This window comes from Nicotiana tomentosiformis, chromosome 12 (genome assembly GCF_000390325.3).
Source record: "Nicotiana tomentosiformis chromosome 12, ASM39032v3, whole genome shotgun sequence".
Taxonomy (NCBI): Eukaryota; Viridiplantae; Streptophyta; class Magnoliopsida; order Solanales; family Solanaceae; genus Nicotiana; species Nicotiana tomentosiformis.
The window spans coordinates 111,277,065-111,298,496 of record NC_090823.1 but is presented as its reverse complement, the minus strand read 5'-3'; the positions used below and the strand labels follow the sequence as shown (position 1 = coordinate 111,298,496).

The 21,432-nt window shown below is 40.8% G+C and overlaps 1 protein-coding gene across 1 annotated transcript; it reads left to right on the top strand.

The window, feature by feature from the left end:
* The first annotated feature begins 629 nt into the window (after window positions 1–629).
* On the top strand, window positions 630–1,922 carry LOC138903220 (uncharacterized). The gene is made up of 2 exons (XM_070191152.1): window positions 630–1,067; window positions 1,470–1,922. The coding sequence occupies exons 1-2, from the start codon at window positions 630–632 to the stop codon at window positions 1,920–1,922; spliced, it is 891 nt and encodes a 296-aa protein (XP_070047253.1).
* Window positions 1,923–21,432: the final 19,510 nt, after the last annotated feature.

Here is a 21,432-nt window from a genome sequence, read left to right as displayed (position 1 = left end):
GAGCTTTCTTGGTCATGCGGGGTTTTATCTCCGATTCATCAAGGATTTTTCTAAGGTGGTAAACCCCTCGTGCAAACTCTTGGAGAAAGATGCCAAGTTCCTTTTCAATGAAGATTGTATGAAGGCATTTGAACTACTCAAGTATAAGTTGACTACCACTCCTATTATCACCGTGCCAAATTGGAGCTTACCATTTGAGCTCATATGTGATGCAAGCGATGTGGCTGTTGGAGCGGTATTGGGGCAACAACTTAACAAGATTTTTCATCCGGTCTACTATGCTAGTAAGACCAAGAACGAGGCCCAAGTCAACTATATGGTGACCAAGAAAGAACTCTTAGCCATTGTCTTTGCTATGGAGAAGTTTCGCCCGTATCTAATGGGTACAATGGTGATTGTTCACTCCGACCATGCGGCACTTCGTTATTTGATGAGCAAAAATGACTCTAAGGCAAGGTTAATGCGGTGAGTGATTCTATTGCAAGAGTTTGATCTAGGGATTCAAGACCGCAAGGGTAGTGGGAATCAAGTGGCGGACCACTTGTCCCGATTGGAGGAGGAGGGGAGGCCACATGATGGCCTTGAGATCAAATGATTCATTTCCTGACGAACAACTTCTTTCCATTTCTATGACTGGGATGCCATGGTTTGCCGATGTGGCCAACTATCTTGTGAGTGGCATTGTTCCGAATGAGTTCTATTCAAACCAAAGGAAGAAGCTCAAACGGTACTGCCTGAACTACTATTGGGATGAACCATATCTCTTCAAAATTTGTACTTATGGAGTTATCCGAAGATGTGTACCAGAAGAAGAACAATTGGGTATTCTTGAAGCTTTCAACTCTTCGCCATATGGTGGTCACCATGGTGGAGCGAGAACTGCTACAAAGGTGCTAAGCTGTGGATTCTATTGGCCTACCCTTTACAAGGATGCTAGCGATCTCGTTAAGCGTTGTGATGAATGCCAAAGAGCCGGTGGGATCTCCAAGAAAAATGAGATGCCTTTCACCACCATCCTAGAGATTGATATTTTTGATGTTTGTGGCATTGATTTTATGGGTCCGTTTGTGAGCTCATGTGGGAACACCTATATATTGGTAGCTGCGGATTATGTGTCCAAATGGGTTGAAGTTGTGGCTTTGCCCAAGAATGAAGCTCGAAGTGTGGTAGCTTTCTTGAAGAAGAACATATTCACAAGGTTTGGTACTCCAAGGGCTATCATTAGTGATGGTGGATCACACTTTTGCAACAAAGCATTTGATACTTTACTCTCCAAGTATGGTGTCACTCACAAAGGGTCGACCCCCTATCTTCCTCAAGCAAGTGGACAGGTTGAACTCTCCAACCGGGAGATCAAGAGTATTCTTTCAAAGACTGTGAATGCCAACCGGACAGATTGGTCGAAGAAACTTGACGATGCTCTTTGGGCTTATAGAACAACTTAAAAAATACCAATTGGTATGTCTCAGTTTCGGTTAGTGTTCGAGAAAGCTTGTCACCTTCCGGTGGAACTTGAGCATAAGGCTATGTGGGCATTGAAAAAGCTTAACCTTGAGTGGTATGTAGCTGCAAATCTTAGGGTGGTGCAATTGAATGAACTTGATGAGTTTCGGTTCCATGCATACTCCAGTTCGTCCTTGTATAAGGACAATATTAAGTACCTCCATGACAAGTATATCTGGAACAAAGAATTCAGAGAAGGTGATCTTGTGCTTTTGTTCAACTCTCGGTTGCGGATGTTTCCGGGAAAGATTAAATCAAAGTGGAGTGGCCCATTTGAAGTTGTACATGTGACACCCTTTGGTGCTCTAGATTTGAAAAATAAGAATGATGAGGTGTTTAGAGTCAACGGGCACCAGGTTAAACATTATCTTGGCAAGGTTGATGATGGCCACGTTGTGGCGTTGCTCCATTTCAAGTAATTGATGATAACATGTGCCGTGCCGCGACGTTAAATCAGGCGCTTCTTGAGAGGCAACCCATGTGTCTTTTTCTTTTTCTTGTTTTTCTTCTTTAGATTAGATAGGCTTTTTTGGTACTAACTAGTTTTGAAGTGTATGCAGGAATGGGTGTCCATTGCAGGAACTGAGCATGAAAAATTTGGCTAAGTGCCACAAAAGTGCAGACCACACTAGAATTATGCGGACCGCACTGCCACTCTGCGGCCCCAAAATTTGTGTGCGGTCGAACAACTGGGAGATGCAAAATGCATGGTCTCTGAAGTTTGGCCTGACAAAAATCCTTAACAAAATGCGGCCGCACCCATTTTTGTGTGGTCCGCACTAATTCTGCGGCCGCACTCATTGTTGTGCGGTCCGCAGTAATTCTAACTGTGAGGAAAGTATGAGCCGGAAAGAGTCGAGAAAGTATGAGCCGGAAAGAGAAAATGGAGTGCTTACGGAAAGATGAAACCATTATATTCCAACAAATCCTAACTTGATCCAAAAGCCTTCATTACATCCCGCAAAAGCCCTATATGATTTCAAGTTGAGTGAGCTTACATTAGTGGTGATTTACATGAGGGGCAAGCTTATGGTACTTAGAGCCGGACTTGTGGCATTCTTTTGAGAGAGATGGGCGAACTTTTCACAATCCTTGTATCGAGTGTTGCATTCTAAAGTGAGATGTGCTAAAGAAGAGTAGAGGAGGAGGAGTTTGGGATCCACAATGACCTACGTGAAAAAGCGAGCTTCCTTGATGAATAGAGTCAACTCTTGATGCTCTACTGACACATTAGAACTATTGTACTCAAAAGGTTAAACCATTACATTGTTGATAATTTATATGTGTTGTGGGTAATTGTTGGTCCCAATTGATGTGTGATTGATTCACCTTAAGCCATCTGAAATATCTCTTTTTCTAGTGGAGGTGGGAATTGCCTTATTTTCTTGAGGACAAGCAAAAGCTTAAGTTTGGGGGAGTTTATAAGTAGAGATTTTGACCGATTATTTGCTCTCTTTTAACTGTGATTTAGCGCAAAATGCTTAAAGGCATTCCCGAAAACTAACAAAATGTGCTTACTTATAGGAATATTGGGATATGAGCCAAAGAAGTCAAAATCAACTCATAAAGGAGTCAAAAGTGAACAAGAACCAAAACAGGGCAAAAAGGCCAGCAGTGCGGACCGCACAACTCTAGTGCGGTCGCATAGAGGAAATTCAGAGAATATTAGTTGGGCAAGCTGAAGGAGTGCGGACCGCACCAAAATTGTGCGGCCGCAGAATATCAAGTGTGGCCGCACTCACTATTATGCCGTCCGCAGGAGTGAAAAATCAGAGAGTTGGATTCAAGTTTAAAGTCAAGGATTGCGGACCGCATCATTTTTATGTTGTCGCACAATCAGAAGTGCGGCCGCACTCGTTTTTATGCGGACGGCAGAAGCCCCGAAGTTCCAAGCCCAAAATTCCAAGAATGCGGACCGCACAATAATTGTGCTGCCGCAGAAGCTCAATGTGCGGACCGCACAAATATTATGCGGCCACACAACCACCGCAGGGGCAATTTTGTCAGTTATTTTCAGCTTAGTATAAATAGAACTTTTTGTCATTTTTAGGTGAATGGACGTTAGAGAAGAGTACCTGAGCTATTTTCTTTGCTATTTTGAGGATTGTTGTACTAGATTAATATATATATATATATATATATATATATATATATATATATATATATATATATATATATTATATTTTCTTTCCTTAATCAATTAATATGTATTTTATCTTAATATATATATATTATATTTTCTTTCCTTAATCAATTAATATGTATTTTATCTTAATTTCTTCTTTGATTTCTGTAATTTTCATGAGTAGCTAAATCTTTAGCTAGGGTTATGACCCAACCCTAGTGTGGGTATTTGATGGGTGTTTAATTTATGGCTTATTTTTGATTGGGTTAGTGATAGTTAGCCTTGTTTATGATTGAACCCTAGAATCAATGATTGCAAACATTGATTCATGCCTATTTGACTTAGCCTCTACTTGAGAAAGAGAGGCTAAGTCTAGGAAAACTTGGCTAACAACAAATTGGGGTGAACTCAAGAAATTGATATCCCCAATTAAAGGGTTAAACCTAGAGTTAGTAATACTCGACTTGAGCTAATATCACTTGTATTGTTCAAATACCCAATTGGATTTGAGAAAGCCAAATTGGGCAAAATCACTCAAACTACCGAGAGGTATAAAGTGAGTACACGAAAGTGATTGCTACATCACGACCCCAACTAATCAAATTTTCCCTGGAGTTTACAACCCATTAAATAACCACCCAGGTAGAAGTCACGACCCTAGTCCCTTTTAATCATTTGAAAAACTCAAAACCAAAAATATTGTCCTTAGTTTTATACTTGAAAACAATAGAGTAAAGTAGAAGCAGAACACCAATCGAGTTTGTGAAAGTGTAATTGGAGCCAAAACTTTCAATTAACTTAGATATACACCTAATCCCATATTCTAACTCCCTGTGGATTCCATCCCGACCTTCGTTGGGTTTATTATTGCATCGACCGCCTCACTACTTAATTGTGGTGTGAGTTTGACCAAGATCATTGCATGCCGCAACAGATAATGATATGATATGATATTGGGTTTGGGTTGTACGCCGTAACAACAATTGGGTTTGGGTTGTACGCCGCAACAAGTATTGTGATAATTATTAGGAACGGATTGCGTGTCGTAATAGAGTATGATGTGTTGTAGCTGTTTGTAGTTGTAGAGTTTATCTCGGTATTGTGATATGAGATTTGAGATCATGTTATTCTGGGGCCTCTAGTAGTTGACCTTCTGGTACGTTTTATGAGTTTACTACTTTATCTATATTTTCGTATTGTATTATTATTATTCGTACAGGTTTATTGCGAGTGTCTTATAATAGCCTCGTTACTAGTTCGTCGAGGTTAGGGTCGTCACTTATACAATACATGAGGTTGATTGTACTCATACTATACTTCTGCACTTCTTGTGCAGATCCCGGTGTTGGTCCCAATGGCGCATAGATGAGTTTTGCCCGGATTGACTTGCTCAGAAGACTTGAGGTCGGACTGTACGACGTTCACAGTCCTTGAAATCCCCTTCTATTCTGTCTTTACTGTTTATTTTTGCTTTAAGCAGTTGTATTTTGTTCATACCATATTTGTAATATTCTAGTTGCTCATGTATTCGTGACTCCGAATTTCTGGGATATGTTCAGTCTGCGCTACGTTTGTATTTATCACATCTATTTCAGATTATTTCAGTTACGTATTGTTAATGTTCTGCTTTTAAATTTCTAAAATGGTTAATTAATTAGCTAGTGTTGGCTTGTCTAGAAAGAGGATGTTAGGTGCCATTACGGCCCCACGATTGGGATTTCGGGTCGTGAAAAAAACATAACAGAAACAAAAATAACAAAATGAAAAATAGAACAAAATAACATTCCTACTATTTAGAAGCGAGAGTTAAGGGCCTCTTAGGTGTCCTGCTTCAGGGTTATTTTCGAAATTCGCCATCCTACTTCAGGGTTACTTTTGGTGATTTGCATCTAAGTGTAGTGGGTGTACATCCCTTTTGACCAACATGTGTGGTAAGACGGCTACGGTCTTCAGTCTACACACCTCTCTCTCCTCTCCGTCTCTTTGGTTAGATTCCCTCTAGTTTAGAGATTTCTGTTTCCCTTTGTTTTCTCTCTTTAGGTTTGGATTAAAACTGCATATTATGGGCTATTGAATTTTTCCTGGGTTTATTGTTTTTGGTACTCGGGAGTTCTGATGGAATTAAGCTCCTTCATTTAGACTTCATATTCCTAATGTTATACTTCCATTTGAATGGTTTCGAAGCCCAAGTTGTTTCCACTATAGCTTTTGGCACCAAAGCAAGACTAGAGAAGATGACCGCTGATAATATCTGTTGTTGTAGAATTACCTATGCCTTCGACTCCTTTCTTAACTTAATTCTGCAACACATATTATATTATTAATATTTTGTGTCCAATTTCTTGATCTGTCCAAATTGCCTTAAAGTACAATCTCTTACAGGTCGTAACTTTTTGGAGATTTGAGAGGGCTGTACTAGGGTATTATTTGGGGATTTTGCCCTCTTCTCCTTCGTCCTCCATTTTAGCTGATCCCTATAGTAATTTTGTTTTGTTACTGAAAGGTATTGTAGATTAATTTTGCACATGCATGTATTATTGGCTATATTACTCAATTTCTTAGCAGTCAATGGTATTAAGAACTCAACGAGAATAGAGAAAGGCTCTGTGAACAAAATTCCAAAAGGTCAGTAATACACTTATTTTCTGTCAACTATTTTTGTTGCCTTTCACCTTACTATCCAGTAGCTCTAATGACCCAATCGGTCATTTTGACTTTTAGAATCCTGTTCCTCTAAATAAAACTTCCCATATATGCTTTTACTAATTTATAACTTATGGGGATGGTTGGTTCGGGATTTGAAAGTGTTCGGGTTGAAATCGGAACACTTAGTTCTTTAATTTGGCCTTAAAAGGCTAAGTTTGACTTCGGTCAACATTTTTAGAAAATGATCCCGAAATTGGGATTTGACAGTTCTAATAGGTTCGTATGATGATTTTGGACTTGGGCGTATGTTCGAATCGCGCTTTGGACAACCCGGGAGCAATTCAGCGCTTAATAGTGAAAATCAACCATTTAAAGGTTTAAGGTTCTTTAAATTTGGTGTGAATTAGGTTTTGGAGTAATTGGAATCCGTTTGGAATTCCTAGCTTGGGAATAGCTCTGTATGTCGATTTAAGACTTGCACGCAAAATTGGTACCATTCCTAGTAGTATAAGTATATTTCGGTGCATTGGGAGTAAGTTTGAAGAATTTAAAATTTCAAAGTTGAATCAATTTGGTTTGGGGTATGATTCTTAGTTTTGATATTGCTTTACACGTTCCGAGGGTTCGGACGAGTCCGTTTTATGATTTCAAACTTGTTGGTATGTTCGGGCGGGGCCCCGAGGGCCTCGGTTGGTAACTGGACGAGGCTCGGATCAATTTTGGACTTTGGTGTAGCAGCTGAATCTTCCAGCTTCTGCTGCAACCACACCTGTGAATGGCCAGACGCAGGTGCAAGTTCACAGAAGCGAGCCACGAGCCGCAGAAGCGGACAATCCATGCACGCCCAGGGATCGCAGAAGCGTGATTTTTGGCGCACGTGCGAGCGCGCACGTGCGATGCAATATGGCGCAGAAGCGGCTAGAGTCGCAGGTGCGGAAGAAGCACCGCAGAAGCAGATGCGCAGGTGCGGTCCTTTGGGCCCAGATGCAAAGCTTGGCCAGGTGAGGGAAAGTTGCACCTTCGAGGCATTTTCCGCAGGTGCGGGTAGCCCTCCGCAGGTGCGAAAACACTGCTTGGCAGAATGTATTAAAAATCGGGGCTCAGCCATTTTTGAGCCCATTTTCTCCATTCTTGGACGATTTTGGAGCTTTTTGAGATGGGATTTCAACTAACAACTTGAAGGTAAGTTAATTCTACACACTTTGAGTTAAATACATAGATTATGGGTATATTATAACCTGTAAGTTTTGGAAATCAAGGGTTTAGATGAAAAACCTAGATTTTTATAAAAATGAGATTTTAACCACGAAAATAGTTATGGAATTGGATGAAAATTATATATTTGAGTTCTTGAGATTATGGGTAACATTTTCCTTCAAAATTTTCCGGAATCCGAGCATGTGGGTCCATGGTGAATTTTAGGAATTTTACTATTTTGGGTTGGGTAATTAATTTGATAGTCTAATTTCGAATTATTAAGCATGTATTAATTATTTTTATCTATTATTTTCATAGTTTCAGATTTTTCAGCACCGAATTGGGATTTTTACGCAATATTGTGATCGGAAAGTGGACCTTGAGACAAGGTAAGTCTCTTGTCTAACCTTGTAAGAGGGAATTTACCCCAAAGGTGATTTTAATTAATAATTGTCATTAAATTGTGAGGGCTACGTACGCACGAGGTGATGAGAGTCCATGCGTAGCTCCTAATTATGCTAAGTCCGGGTAGTTTCAAACTCAAATCATGAATTACTTGTGATAATTTCATCTTTTATTTAATTAAATTACCATAATTATATTGTGAATTGTTAGAAGAAAAAAGTAAAAGACTGAAGTTTCATATATTTGAAATTTTGTACAAATTATTTGACTGTTAATAGAAATTATACATCCTTATATTTTAGCCATATAATAATCACTTCTCATTCCGGAGATTCATTAGAAATGTCCTCCTTTCTTGTGGAGCGGGCCGAATGCCTCGGCAGTATAGATGCATCTATAGATCGTGCCGCACGTTCCTCGGCAGTGTACATAACACTCTGGATCGGGCCAAACGACCTCGGCAAGAATCGTGCCTAATAATAATAATTACACAATACCTTGATATTTTATTACAGCTTGTGAAGCTAATTGATAAATTGGAAATTATTATTGTTCATATAAATAATGTTTAATTAAATGTTTTTATTTTTAAAATTTATTGTCCCATATTGAGTGTCAAAGTTGACCTCTCGTCGTAACTTCTTCGAAATTAGGCTTTATACTTATTGTGTACACGTTGTTTACGTACTCATGCTATGCTTGCTGCACTTTTTGTGCAGGACCTGAGACATGTGCTATAGGAAGACCTACCGACGCGTACCCACGTTACTAAGAGGCTTAGTAGTGAGCTGCCTTTCTGAGCCATTATGCAGCAACTAGTGCCTCTTCTTGTATTTGTATTCTGTCCATTTTATTTCAGACAGTATTTAGAAATCTTTGTATAATCTACTAGATGCTCATACACTCGTGACACCAGGTCTTGGCATGCACACTAGTAGAATTTTGGACTTAATTATTTTTATTGGTTTTAATTTATTAGATCTTTCATATTTTTCTTAATTCTTTCAAGTAAGAAGAGTTTAATTACTTGGATAATTTTTAAAGCAATAAATATATGTTTAAATCACTAATTGGCTTACCTAGCTGTGATGTTGGGTGCCATCACGACCTATAGGAAATTGGGTCGTGACAACATGGTATCAAAGCATTAGGTTCAAGTAGGTCTTACAAGTTATGAGCAGGCCTAATAGAGTCTTACGGATCGGTACAGAGATGTCTGTACTTATTTTCGAGAGCCTATAGGGTGTTAGGAAGCTACCTTTCTTTATCTCCCATCGTGAAAATGATTTAATACTAAATATCTTACTATTATTCTCTCACAGATGGTGAGAACGCGCTCTAATGAGGTTCCAGACCAGGGAAGAGTTGCTCCCCCTGTTCTTAGAGGCAGAGGGAGGGATCCAACCCATGGTAGGGGACAAGGACGTCCCAGAATTGTTCCAATTATGCCACCAGTGGGTCCAACAGAGGATCCTATTATTGGGGAACAAGGATAGGTGCCCGTAGCAGAGCCAGCTCCGGTGGATTTCACGCCTGCACCGGGATTCCAGGAGGTCTTGGGTCGTATGTTATGATTCATGGACACTATGACTCATGCCGGTTTATTTCTGGCAGACCCCGCCACATCTCAGGCGGGCGGGGAAGCACAAACACCTACCGCACAGGCTCATGGGCAGGCAGCTGCTGTATATCAGACCCATGGTGCACTACCCGTGGGTGGAGCCCAGCCAGTGGCAGCAGCTACACCTGAGCCCAGACCAACTGCGACCACCGAGCCGCAGAAGCTATTGGACAGATGGACTAGATTACATCCTCCTGTATTTGGGGGTGAGCGACTTGAGGATCCCCAGGACTTCATTGATCGGTGCAGGGACAGACTGCACAACATGAGGATATTGGAATCTCATGGGGGTAAACCAGCAGATTCTCCTCCCATGACTTGGGATAAGTTCACCTGTATTTTTCTGGATAAGTATATTCCACCCTCCCAGAGGGAAGTGTTGCGGTTTCGGTTTGAGCAGCTCCAGTAAGGTTAGATATCAGTGACCAATTATGAGGCGAGGTTCTTTGAGTTATATCGCCATGCACTTATGATACTTCATACTGATATAGAGAGAGTACGGAGGTTTGTTGCTGTTACACCCTATATTTTCGTACATAAAAATGCGTCGTAAGCAAACTAATGTAGGACCAAAAATGAGATAATATTTAAAAGTATATAAAGTAAGTTAATCATGTTACCTCTGAGGTTACAAATATTGAAGATCATGAACAACAAGTACAAAGAGGGTTGGACAGTTCAGAAGCTAAAGCAATTAAATAAAACAATGTTTCGTCGAAAGTCGACAAGTTGGAAATGTTATAACATGTACCTTTGGGGTGAGACTAGGGTGATTAACATGATAAGGAGATTATGTTATGATTTATATTAGTCGTATGACATCCGTGTGTTATGTTTTGAAGTCAAGCGAGTTGTGGAACAAAAGTCGATGAAAGTCATCACAAGTTACATTCATAAGTTTTACTGAAACTTTGGGTCAAATGTAACTGCAATTTTCTCCCAATATACTTAGAGTTATGGGGTGTTCCACCCATCAAATTAAAGATCTATGAGTCTATTTTCCAACGCATTAAACCATTTGTCAATACGACATCGGAGTAGAGAGATATGTGCATTTTTGCGATACTGCGCAAGCTGCTAGGTGACAAGTAGGTGTGTCACCTACTTGCTTAAATGAAAGCCCAAAAATGGGCCATTTCGGGTCGTCCAAAGAGGCCTTTTAAGGGCCTATTTTCTTCATATATTAGACTTAAAATAGATCATAATAACCAGACATAAGCTCTGCAAAGAATCCTCCCAAAAATTTCCCACAAACCCTAATTGATTTTCTCTCCTTTTCAAGTTCTAATTGGAGGTAAAACCTAGAGTTTGAAGAACCAATATGGGAGCTGAGTTATCCAACAAATAAGGTGAATTTACTGATCTCTTTCATCCATTTTTTCTGCTGTAAATTCATGGTAAGTCGTTCTATACTTGTAAGAACTCACGGGACGGTAATCGGAAGCCGTGAGTTCGAGTTATTCACTTGTAGCGGACTGTTTTGTGGACTGTTTTGTGTTGCTGTTGGGCTGCATGTTTTACTACTGTTTTGTGGAGTTTTGGAGGAGGAAGGGGTGTAGAAACACCATATAAATGTAGGGTGGTTGGCTGGTCGTTCGTCATAACATTTCCGAGTCGTTTGACACTACTACGGTGGTCGTTTTGTGTATGAAGAGATTGGGGTGTGTTGGGCTGTTTTGTAGTATTTGATGGCGTATATAGGGCTGGAAAATGATGTATATATGTTGTTATTGTTCTGTTCTTGTATTGTTGGTGTTATCTTGAATTTGGAGGAAGTAAGGATTATAGGGGAGATGCTGCCCGTTTTAATACAAAATAGGTTTGTCGTTCGTTGTGCGATAGTTGTACCTTTCATAAGTTAACGATAGTATTATTATCATTCTTGTAGATTAAGGTGCGAAGAGGTGAGTTCAACTTGGTGATTGGAAAGATTGTGATAAGGTATGTTAAGGCTAAGCCTTCCTTCATTTTGGCATGATCTCGTAGCTACATGTGTTAATAATGAGACATAAAGAGAAGTTCGTATTCATGAATTTATTCACATTATTCTAGTCTCATAAGTTACAATATTATTCCTTATCGGGACTTCATATTCAGTTTAGTTTTGTCTTTATTCAGTCAAGAGAGCAGAGGGTCTATATATATATATATATATACAGTATTACACTATTTTCACCACCATCGAGCTATAATCGGTGGGCAGGCCCCCTATTGGGCAACCTCTGATTAGATGGAAAGTTATATACCGAGCCTACTGTGGCCGAGCGCCTATGAGCGAGCCCAGCATGGTCGAGATACATAGCCTAGTATGGCCGAGCGCCTATGAGCGAGCCTGCTATGGCAGAGCAGTTATATATACCGAGCCTTATAAGGCCGTACAATTATTTTACTTACTATATTGAAGGAGTTGAGTCAGTATCAGCAGGTAAGTATATCTCCATATCATCTTTGACTCCCAGTTACTTCCAGTTATTATATTATCAGTTCAGTTTCGATTTTTAGTTATGTTATTGCCTTACATACTCGGTACATTATTTCGTACTGACGTCCCTTTTCCGGGGACGCTGCATTTCATGCATGCAGGTTCAGATAGACAGACGAGTAGATCTCCTCAGTAGGTGTTTCCCGAGTTCAGCCTAATCAGTAAGCTCCACGTACATCTTATGTATATCTGTATATATGTTATGGGTAGGTCGGGGCCCTGTTCCGATCATAGTACATCTATCAGTAGAGGCTTGTAGACATATCCTGTTGGTTAGTGCAGTATGTTGGGTTTGTAGGCCTGGTATGTATATTTGATGGTTTGTCAGCTGTAGTAGCTATGACGGCCTTGTCGGCCTAGCTTTATATTGATGTTTAGTTAGCGCTAGTTTCCATTCAGTTTTATATTTTGCTTCGCAAATTGTCTTGCAAGGTGGCCCCATGGCCAAAGTATGACATTATATGTTCAGAGTCCCTTAGTCGCAATTTGGTACGCCAGGTTAGGTGAGGCACCGAATGCTGGTCTCGCTCCTAGATTCGGGGCGTGACAGTTGCGGGTTTGCACACTGGCATTCAGGCCGCTAGGAGCTGGTTGTGGAGATAGCCCAAAGGATTGAGGGTGTGTGTCAGCGTAGTCGAGAGCAGGTTATGAGAGATAAGCGGTTTAGATATTATGGGGAGTTTAGAGGTGCTCTGTCTGGGGGTAGGGGTTAATTCATGAGAGAGCAATCCAGCAGGCCCCATAACCAGCACCACCGCCTCCTCGGGGTGCCCCAGGGCGACCTTATTTCAGTGCTATACCAGAGAGTTCTTATCTCCCACCAGCTATTCAGGGTTCTTCCTATGGGTATTCAGGTCACCATGGCCAGACATCCAGTCAGCAGCCCATCGCACCGAGAGGTTTTTTCGAGTGCGGGGATTTCAGTCACGTGCAGAGATTCTGCCCCAGGCTTCGAGGTAGACTAGTGCAGCAGGGTCAGCAACCCATGATTACTGCACCAGTTGCTCCACCAGTAGTCCGGCCACCCATAGGTGGAGGGCAGGTGGGTAGGGGTCGTCCTAGAGGTGGAGGCCAGCTAGTTGGCGCTCCAGCTCGGTTCTATGCTTTTCCGGCCAGACCAGATGTAGAGGCCTCAGATGCCATAATCATATGTATTATTTCTGTTTGCGGCAAAGATGCCTCCTTATTATTTGATCCAGGGTCTACATATTCCTATGTGTCATCTCTATTTTCTAATTTCCTATGTGTTTCTCGTGAGTCCTTGAGTACTCTTTTTTATGTGTCCACTCCTGTGGGCGATTCTGTTGTTGTGGATCAGATCTATCGGTCCTGTGTTGTTACATTCTGTGATTATGAGACTAGAGCAGATCTTTTGTTGCTTGATATGACACTTCGAGATCATCCTGGGCATGGACTGGGTATCCCCATGTCATATCATCCTGAATTGCCATGCTAAGACTGTTACTTTGGCAATGCTGGAATAACCTAGGTTGGAGTGGAAGGGTTCGTCTGTCAGCGCATGTAACCAGGTTATTTTATTTCTAAAATCTCAACACATGGTCGAGAAGGGTTGTTTGGCTTATCTAGCCTATGTTCGGGATACTACCACAGAAACTCTGGCAATTGATTTAGTGCCTATAGTCCGGGAGTTCTCCGATGTATTTCCTTCAGATCTTCCAGGCATGCCACTAGATTGTGATATTGATTTTTGTATTGACTTTGCTCCAGATTCCCAGCCTATATCTATCCCACCATATCGCATAGCTCTGAAAGAATTGAAGGAATTGAAAGAACAACTTGAGGAGTTGCTAGCCAAAGGGATAGTCAGACCGAGTGTATCGCCTTAGGGTGCGCCAGTATTATTTGTGAAGAAAAAGGATGGAACTATGCGAATGTGTATTCACTATCGTCAACTGAACAAAGTCACCATTAAGAACAAGTACCCATTGCCGCGTATTGATGATCTATTTGATGAGTTGCAGGGTGCTAGGTTGTTCTCTAATATCGACTTGAGGTCAGGGTACCACCAGCTGAAGATTCGGGATTCAGATGTTCCGAGGACTGCTTTCCGGACTAGATATGGTCATTATGAATTTTTGGTGATGTCTTTCGATTTGACTAACACCCCGGCGGCATTTATGGATTTGATGAACAGGGTATTCAGTCCATATATTGATTCGTTTGTCATTGTCTTCATTGATGAAATTTTGATTTACACGCACAGTAAAGAAGAACACGAGCAACATATGAGAGTGGTGCTTCAAATGTTGCGGGAACAAAAGATTTATGCTAAGTTCTCCAAATGTGAGTTTTGGCTAAATTCTGTAGCATTTTTGGGGCATATTCTAACGAGCGAGGGCATTAAAGTCGATCCTAAAAAGATCGAGGCAATTCAGAATTGGCATCGTCCCACTTCGGCGACTGAGATCAGACGTTTTCTAGGTTTAGCAGGTTATTATCGTAGGTTCATGGAGAGCTTTTCATCTATTGCGGAACCTTTGACCAAATTAACCCAGAAGGGTGCTCCGTTCTGATGGTCCGATGATTGTGAGATGAGGGTTCAGAAGCTCAAAACAGCATTGACTACCACACCAGTATTAGTGTTGCCTTCCGGTTTAGGGATCTATACAATGTATTGTGACGCTTCACGCATTGGTTTGGGTTGTGTATTAATGCAGGAGGGGATAGTTATTGCATATGCCTCACGCCAGCTGAAACCCCACGAGAAGAATTACCCGGAACATGATTTGGAGTTAGCTGCAAGTGTTCACGCTCTTAAGATTTGGAGGCATTATCTTTATAGGGTGTCTTGTGAAGTTTACACTGATCATTGTAGTTTACAATATTTGTTCAAGCAGAGGGACCTAAATTTGAGGCAGCGCAGATGGATTGAGTTACTAAAATATTATGATATTAATATCTTATATCATCCAGGCAAAGCAAATGTAGTTGCGGATGCCTTGAGTAGAAAGGCAGAGAGTATGGGTAGCTTGGTTTTTATTTCAGGAGAGGAGAGGCCATTAGCTTTAGATATTAAGTCCCTGGCTAACATACTTGTGAGACTGGATATTTTAGAGCCCAGCCAAGTTCTTGCATGTGTTGTGGCCTAGTCTTCACTATTTGAGCAGATCAAGTCTCACCAGTATGATGATCCACACTTAATGGTTCTTCGAGATGTGTTACTATAGGGTGGTGCGAAGGAAGTTACTATTGGCGCGGATGGTGTTCTGCGACTCTAGGATCGTATATGTGTTCCTAATGTGGATGGACTGAGGAAAAAGATTCTAGAGGAGGCACACAGTTCTCGGTATTCTATTCATCCAGGTGCTACGAAGATGTATCGTGACATGAGGCAGCATTATTGGTGGTAGAGGATGAAGAAGGACATAGTTGAGTATGTAGCTAGGTGTCTAAATTGACAGCAAGTTAAATATGAGCACAGAGGCCAGATGACCTACTTCAGCAGATGACTATACCAGAGTGAAAATGGGAACGCATTACTATGGACTTTGTAGTTGGGTTGCCGCAGACCTTGCGGAAGTTTCATGCAGTTTGGGTCATCATCAACAGTTTGACCAAGTCAGCACACTTCATTCCGTTCGTGACTACGTATACTTCAGAGAGCTTGGCCTAGATCTATATACATGAGATAGTTCGGTTGCACGGTGTGCCAATTTCCATCATATCATATAGAGGCCCTCAGTTTACTTCACATTTCTGGAGAGCAGTACAGAGTGAATTGGGGACCCATGTAGAACTCAGCACAGCCTTTCATCCGCAGACCGATGGGCAGTTAGAGCGGACAGTTCAGATTTTGGAAGATATGCTCAGGGCATGTGTGATTGACTTTAGAGGCCAGTGGGATCGTTTCTTGCCTTTGGCCGAGTTTGCTTATAACAACAGTTACCAATCCAGCATCGAGATGGCTCCATTTGAGGCTTTATATGGTCGGCGATGTCGTTTGCCCATCGGATGGTATGAGCCCGGTGACACTAAGTTATATGGCACTGACTTGGTGAAGGATGCCTTGGAAAAGGTCAAGTTGATTAAGGAGCGACTTCGTACAGCACAGTCCAGACAGAAGAGTTACGCGGATCAGAAAATGTGTGATTTATTGTTTATGGTGGGTGAAAAAGTTCTCTTGAAAGTTTCGCCGATGAAGGGAATCATGAGATTTGGGAAAAAGGGCAAGTTGAGCCCACGGTTTATAGGCCCATTTGAGGTGTTGAGATGAGTTGGGGAGGTTGCTTACGAGCTTGCTTTGCCTCCCAGTCTATCGGGGATTCATCCGATTTTCCATACATCTATGCTCCGGAAGTATCATGCCGAACTATCACATATGTTAGACTTCATCACAATTCAGCTAGATAAAAGCTTGGGTTATGAAAAGGTGCCAGTTGCTATTGTTGATAAACAGATTCACCAATTGAGGTCCAAGAAGATTACTGCGGTAAAATTTCAGTGGAGGGGCCAACCAGTAGAGGAAGCAACTTGGGAGGCCGAAGAGGACATGCGGAGCAGATATCCACACTTATTCAGCACTCCAGGTATATTTCTAAACTCGTTCGAGGATGAACGTTTGTTTAAGAGGTAGAGAATGTAATGACCCAACCGGTCATTTTGACTTTTATAACCCCGTTCCCCTAAATAAAACTCCATGTATGTGCTTTTACTAATTTATGACTTGCGGGGATGGTTGGTTCGGGATTTGAAAGTGTTCGGGTGGAAATCAGAACACTTAGTTCTTTAATTTGGCTTTAAAAGGCCAAGTTTGACTTCGGTCAACATTTTTAGAAAACGACATCCGAATCGGAATTTGACGGTTCCAATAGGTTCGTATCATGATTTTGGACTTGGGTGTATGTTCGAATCGGGTTTTGGACAACCCGGGAGCGTTTCAGCGCTTAATAGTTAAAATTAACTATTTAAAGGTTTAAGGTTCTTTAAATTTGGTTTGGAGTAGGTTTTGGAGTAATTGGAATCCGTTTGGAATTCCGAGCCTGAGAATAACTATGTATGGTGATTTAAGACTTGCACACAAAATTTGATACCATTCCTAGTAGTATAAGTATATTTCGGCGCGTTCGGAGTAAGTTTGAAGAATTTGAAATTTCTAAGTTGAATCTATTTGGTTTGGGGTATCATTCTTGGTTTTGATGTTGTTTTACACGTTCCGAGGGTTCAGTCGAATCCGTTTTATTATTTCAAACTTGTTGATATGTTCGGGCGGGGCCCCGAGGGCCTCGGTTGTTAACTGGACGAGGCTCGGATCAATTTTGGACTTTGGTGTAGCAGCTGAAGCTTCGAGCTTCTGCTGCAACCACACCTGTGCATGGCCAGCCGCAGGTGCGAGCTCACAGAAGCGAGCCACGAGCCGCTGAAGCGGACAATCCATGCACGCCCAGGGATCGCAGAAGTGTAATTTTTGGCGCACCTGCGAGCGCGCAGGTGCGATGCAATATGGCGCAGAACCGGCTAGAGTCGCAGGTGCGGAAGAAGCACCGCAGAAGCGGACGCGCAGGTGCGGTCCTTTGGGCACAGATGCGAAGCTTGGCCAGGTGAGGGAAAGTCGCACCTGCGAGGCTTTTTCCACAGGTGCGGCTAGCCCTCCGCAGGTACGAAAACACTGCTTGGCAGAATGTATTAAAATCGGGGCTCAACCATTTTTGAGCCCATTTTCTCCATTCTTGGACGATTTTGGAGCTTTTTGAGAGGAGATTTCAACTAGCAACTTGAAGGTAAGTTAATTCTACACACTTTGAGTTAAATACATAGATTATGGGTAGATAATAACCTGTAAGTTTTGAAAATCAAGGGTTTAGATGAAAAATCTAGATTTTTATAAAAATGAGATTTTTACCACGAAAATGGCTATGGAATTGGATGAAAATTGTATATTTGAGTTTTTGAGATTATGGGTAACATTTTTCTCCGAAATTTTCCGAAATCCGGGCACGTGGGTCTGGGGTGAATTTTACCATTTTGGGTTGGGTAATTAATTTGATAGCCTAATTTTGAATTATTGAGCATGTATTAATTATTTTATATAACATTTGTATTTCGGATTTTTCGGCACCGAATTGGGATTTTCACGCAATATTGTGATCGAAAAGTGGACCTTGAGACAAGGTAAGTCTCTTGTCTAATCTTGTAAGAGGAAATTTACTCCAAAGGCGATTTTAATTAATAATTGCCGTTAAATTGTGAGGGCTACATACGCACGAGGTGACGAGAGTCCGTGCGTAGCTCCTAATTATGCTATATCCGGGTAGTTTCAAACTCAAATCATGAATTACTTGTGATAATTACATCTTTTATTTAATTAAATTACCAGAATTATATTGTGAATTGTTAGAAGAAAAAATAAAAGACTGAAGTTTCATATACTTGAAATTTTGTACAAATTATTTTATTGTTAATAGAAATTATACATCCTTATATTTTAGCCATATAATAATGACTTCTCATTCCGGAGGTTCATAAGAAAATGTCCTCCTTTCTTGTGGAGCGGGCCGAACGCTTCGACAGTATAGATGCATTTATGGATCGTGCAACACGTCCCTCGTCAGTGTACACGACACTCTGGATCGGGCCGAACGACCTTGGCAGGAATCGTGCCTAATAATAATAATTACACGATACCTTGATATTTTATTACAGCTTGTGAAACTAATTGATAAATTGGAAATTATTGTTGTTCATATAAATCATGTTTAATTAAATGTTTTTATTTTTAAAATTTATTGACCCATAGTGAGTGTCAAAGTCGACCTCTCGTCACTACTTTTTCGAGATTAGGCTTGATACTTACTGGGTACACATTATTTATGTACTCATGCTACGCTTGATGTACTTTTTGTGCAGGACCTGAGACTGGTGCTATAGGAGGACCTACCGGCGCGTACCCACGTTACTCATAGGCTTAGTGGTGAGCTGCCTTTCTGAGCCATTCTGCAGCAACTAGTGCCTCTTCTTGTATTTATGTTCTGTTCATTTTATTTCAGATAGTTTTTAGAAATCTTTGTATAATTTACTAGATTCTCATACACTCGTGACATCAGGTCTTGACATACACACTAATAGAATTTTGGACTTAATTTTTTTTATTGGCTTTAATTTATTAGATCTTTCATATTTTTCTTAATTCTTGCAAGTAAGAAGAGTTTAATTACACGGATAATTTTTAAAGCAATAAATATATGTTTAAATCATTAGTTAGCTTGTCTAGTTGTGACGTTTGGCACCGTCACGACCTATAGAAAATTGGGTCGTACAGTAGCTATCCAAATAGGAACCTGAGATATCAAAAGAAATGCACTATCAACACCCACCTACTGCACTATGTAAATGTTATAGTTACTTTTTATTAGTCGATTTGTTATATTCACAAAGGGATCCTTAATTCATTTGCCCTGTTTCGCGAGTTATCTTCAGATGCCTTATTAGATGGTAGGATGTTTCTTGTCATTCAACTTGGCGATAGAACAAGTAAGAAGCTTCTTTATGTGTTTAATTCATTATTCTACATGCTTATTCAATAGCCAGCGAATGCAACTGAGCATCAGCAATTCACTCCAGTATTTTACCATCAAGTGCGGGTGCAACTATTGCCATATGATGTTAGAAGCAGGATAAAAGCAACTCATCAAGGTAATAATTTCTAATAAAATGTTTAAGTGGATTTTTCCAGTCAACAGTCTTATGACCATATATGCTTGTTCAATAGCGAGGGAATGCAACTGAACATCAGCAACTCACTCGAGTAGTAGTTCTGACTCATAGTAGTCAACTTCACTTTTATGATGTGAGCATTATTTGTCTAGGGAATTGGAAGATTATTTTTTACTCCTCCACACAAGCATGACATAAATCCCAGTTTCTCTGGAAGCCCAAAACTCTTGCTTCCACAAAAGTTTATATTTGTGCATACCCAATCTTCCACATTAGCAATGTTGATATCATAACTGAATAAATACGTGTATTTAATGTACAAAGAATTGCTCGAGCCCACTGCAAAATGGAGCTCCTGCATTGCTGGTACATTGAGGCTATGTTTGCAATCTACAGAAAGAATTTCAAATCTATAAAAGTGAGGAAGTAAATCATGTAAGTTATTGTCATGTACTTACTAAATTTGTACAATAAGATGAGAAATTGATTAAAAACGAAAACTGCAAATGTTAAAAGAAAGTTTAAAAGTTTATGCACTAAAAATATAAGAAATATTTATATGAAAAGGTTATTTAAAAAATAATTGCAAGTAACACTATTTAATGAACTTCATATTAAATTAGTTCTTGTAACTTAAATCCAATTAAAAATAAGTTGTTTCCAATGAAGATTAAACTTACCACGTCAAGTATTAGGGTTGAGATGGGTTGTAATTGGTCCAAATTCTTAATGGACGACTGTGTACGGTCAAAATAGATTCTCAGTCATAAAGACCGGTTGATACAATGACGTTTCAATCGAAGGATATCCGCATGGCGAGCTCGGACGAATTCCGAAGTAGAGACGTCGAGCTTCGAGCTATAAGACCAATCAACCGCAAAACTCGATATCATTATCGAGCCCGCGTCCGAATCAGACTATGGGGTAACGCCGACCGACACAGGCCCCGAATATCGAAGCTCCAAGGCAGAACCGAGCTCGAACTAAGACTGGGGATTCGATCTAGCACCAAGCTCGAGTCAGTGCCGAGCTCGCAGACAAGAGCCGTTACAACCGCACCAAGGGAGAGAATCTTGGCGAGAATCAAGGGAGAGACAAACCATCATGAGTTCTCCACTATATGTATTATTTTATGTTGTTATATATAAAGTAGTGACCCTCTACTATAAAGAGGGAGATAGACTGCGATAGAGAGGGAGGACATATTAAGATTTCATTGTGCTTGTTCTTCTAATATTTTTCAGTCTTCCCGTCCATCATTTCCCATTTCATAGCAAAAAATACCTGTATCGTCATTTTGTATCAAAGAAATTTGCATACCCTTAGAACCATATCTAAATTTAACGTTATCCGGTTTTTCGGGTAAACAGTTTGGCACCCACCGTGGAGCTAAGGGTAACGGTGATTGTTTGATATAAATCTATAGTACACTCCAGCTTACAACTTCGAATCAGCCATGGCTCTACCTATCGACCTCGAAGCCGGCCTTCAAGATGAAACCAACAACTTGGTGCCCGGGGCCGGAAGGCTACCTGACAACGACAACGAGGCTCGAATCGAAGAACCCAAAATTCGAGCCGAAGTACCATTGGATATCAATTCGCAAATAGCTCTAGAAGCGAATCAGCGTTCTAAACCGGAGAGAAGCGTTCAGGGCGGTGCTCGATCCATAGCCCGAGACACCTACAGCACGGGGGAAATCGGGGCAGCTTGCGTATGATTTTTGAAATGTTACAAGACGAACAAGTAGCGATAGCTCAGTTGCAGAGCCGAACTCATACG

Bases quoted from the DNA above. Each gene is read 5' to 3' on its own strand.
- LOC138903220 (XM_070191152.1), top strand. From the start codon at position 630: ATGACTGGGATGCCATGGTTTGCCGATGTGGCCAACTATCTTGTGAGT. The intron at 1,068-1,469 runs GTGAGCTCATGT...GGTATGTCTCAG, and splicing joins TTGATTTTATGGGTCCGTTT to TTTCGGTTAGTGTTCGAGAA.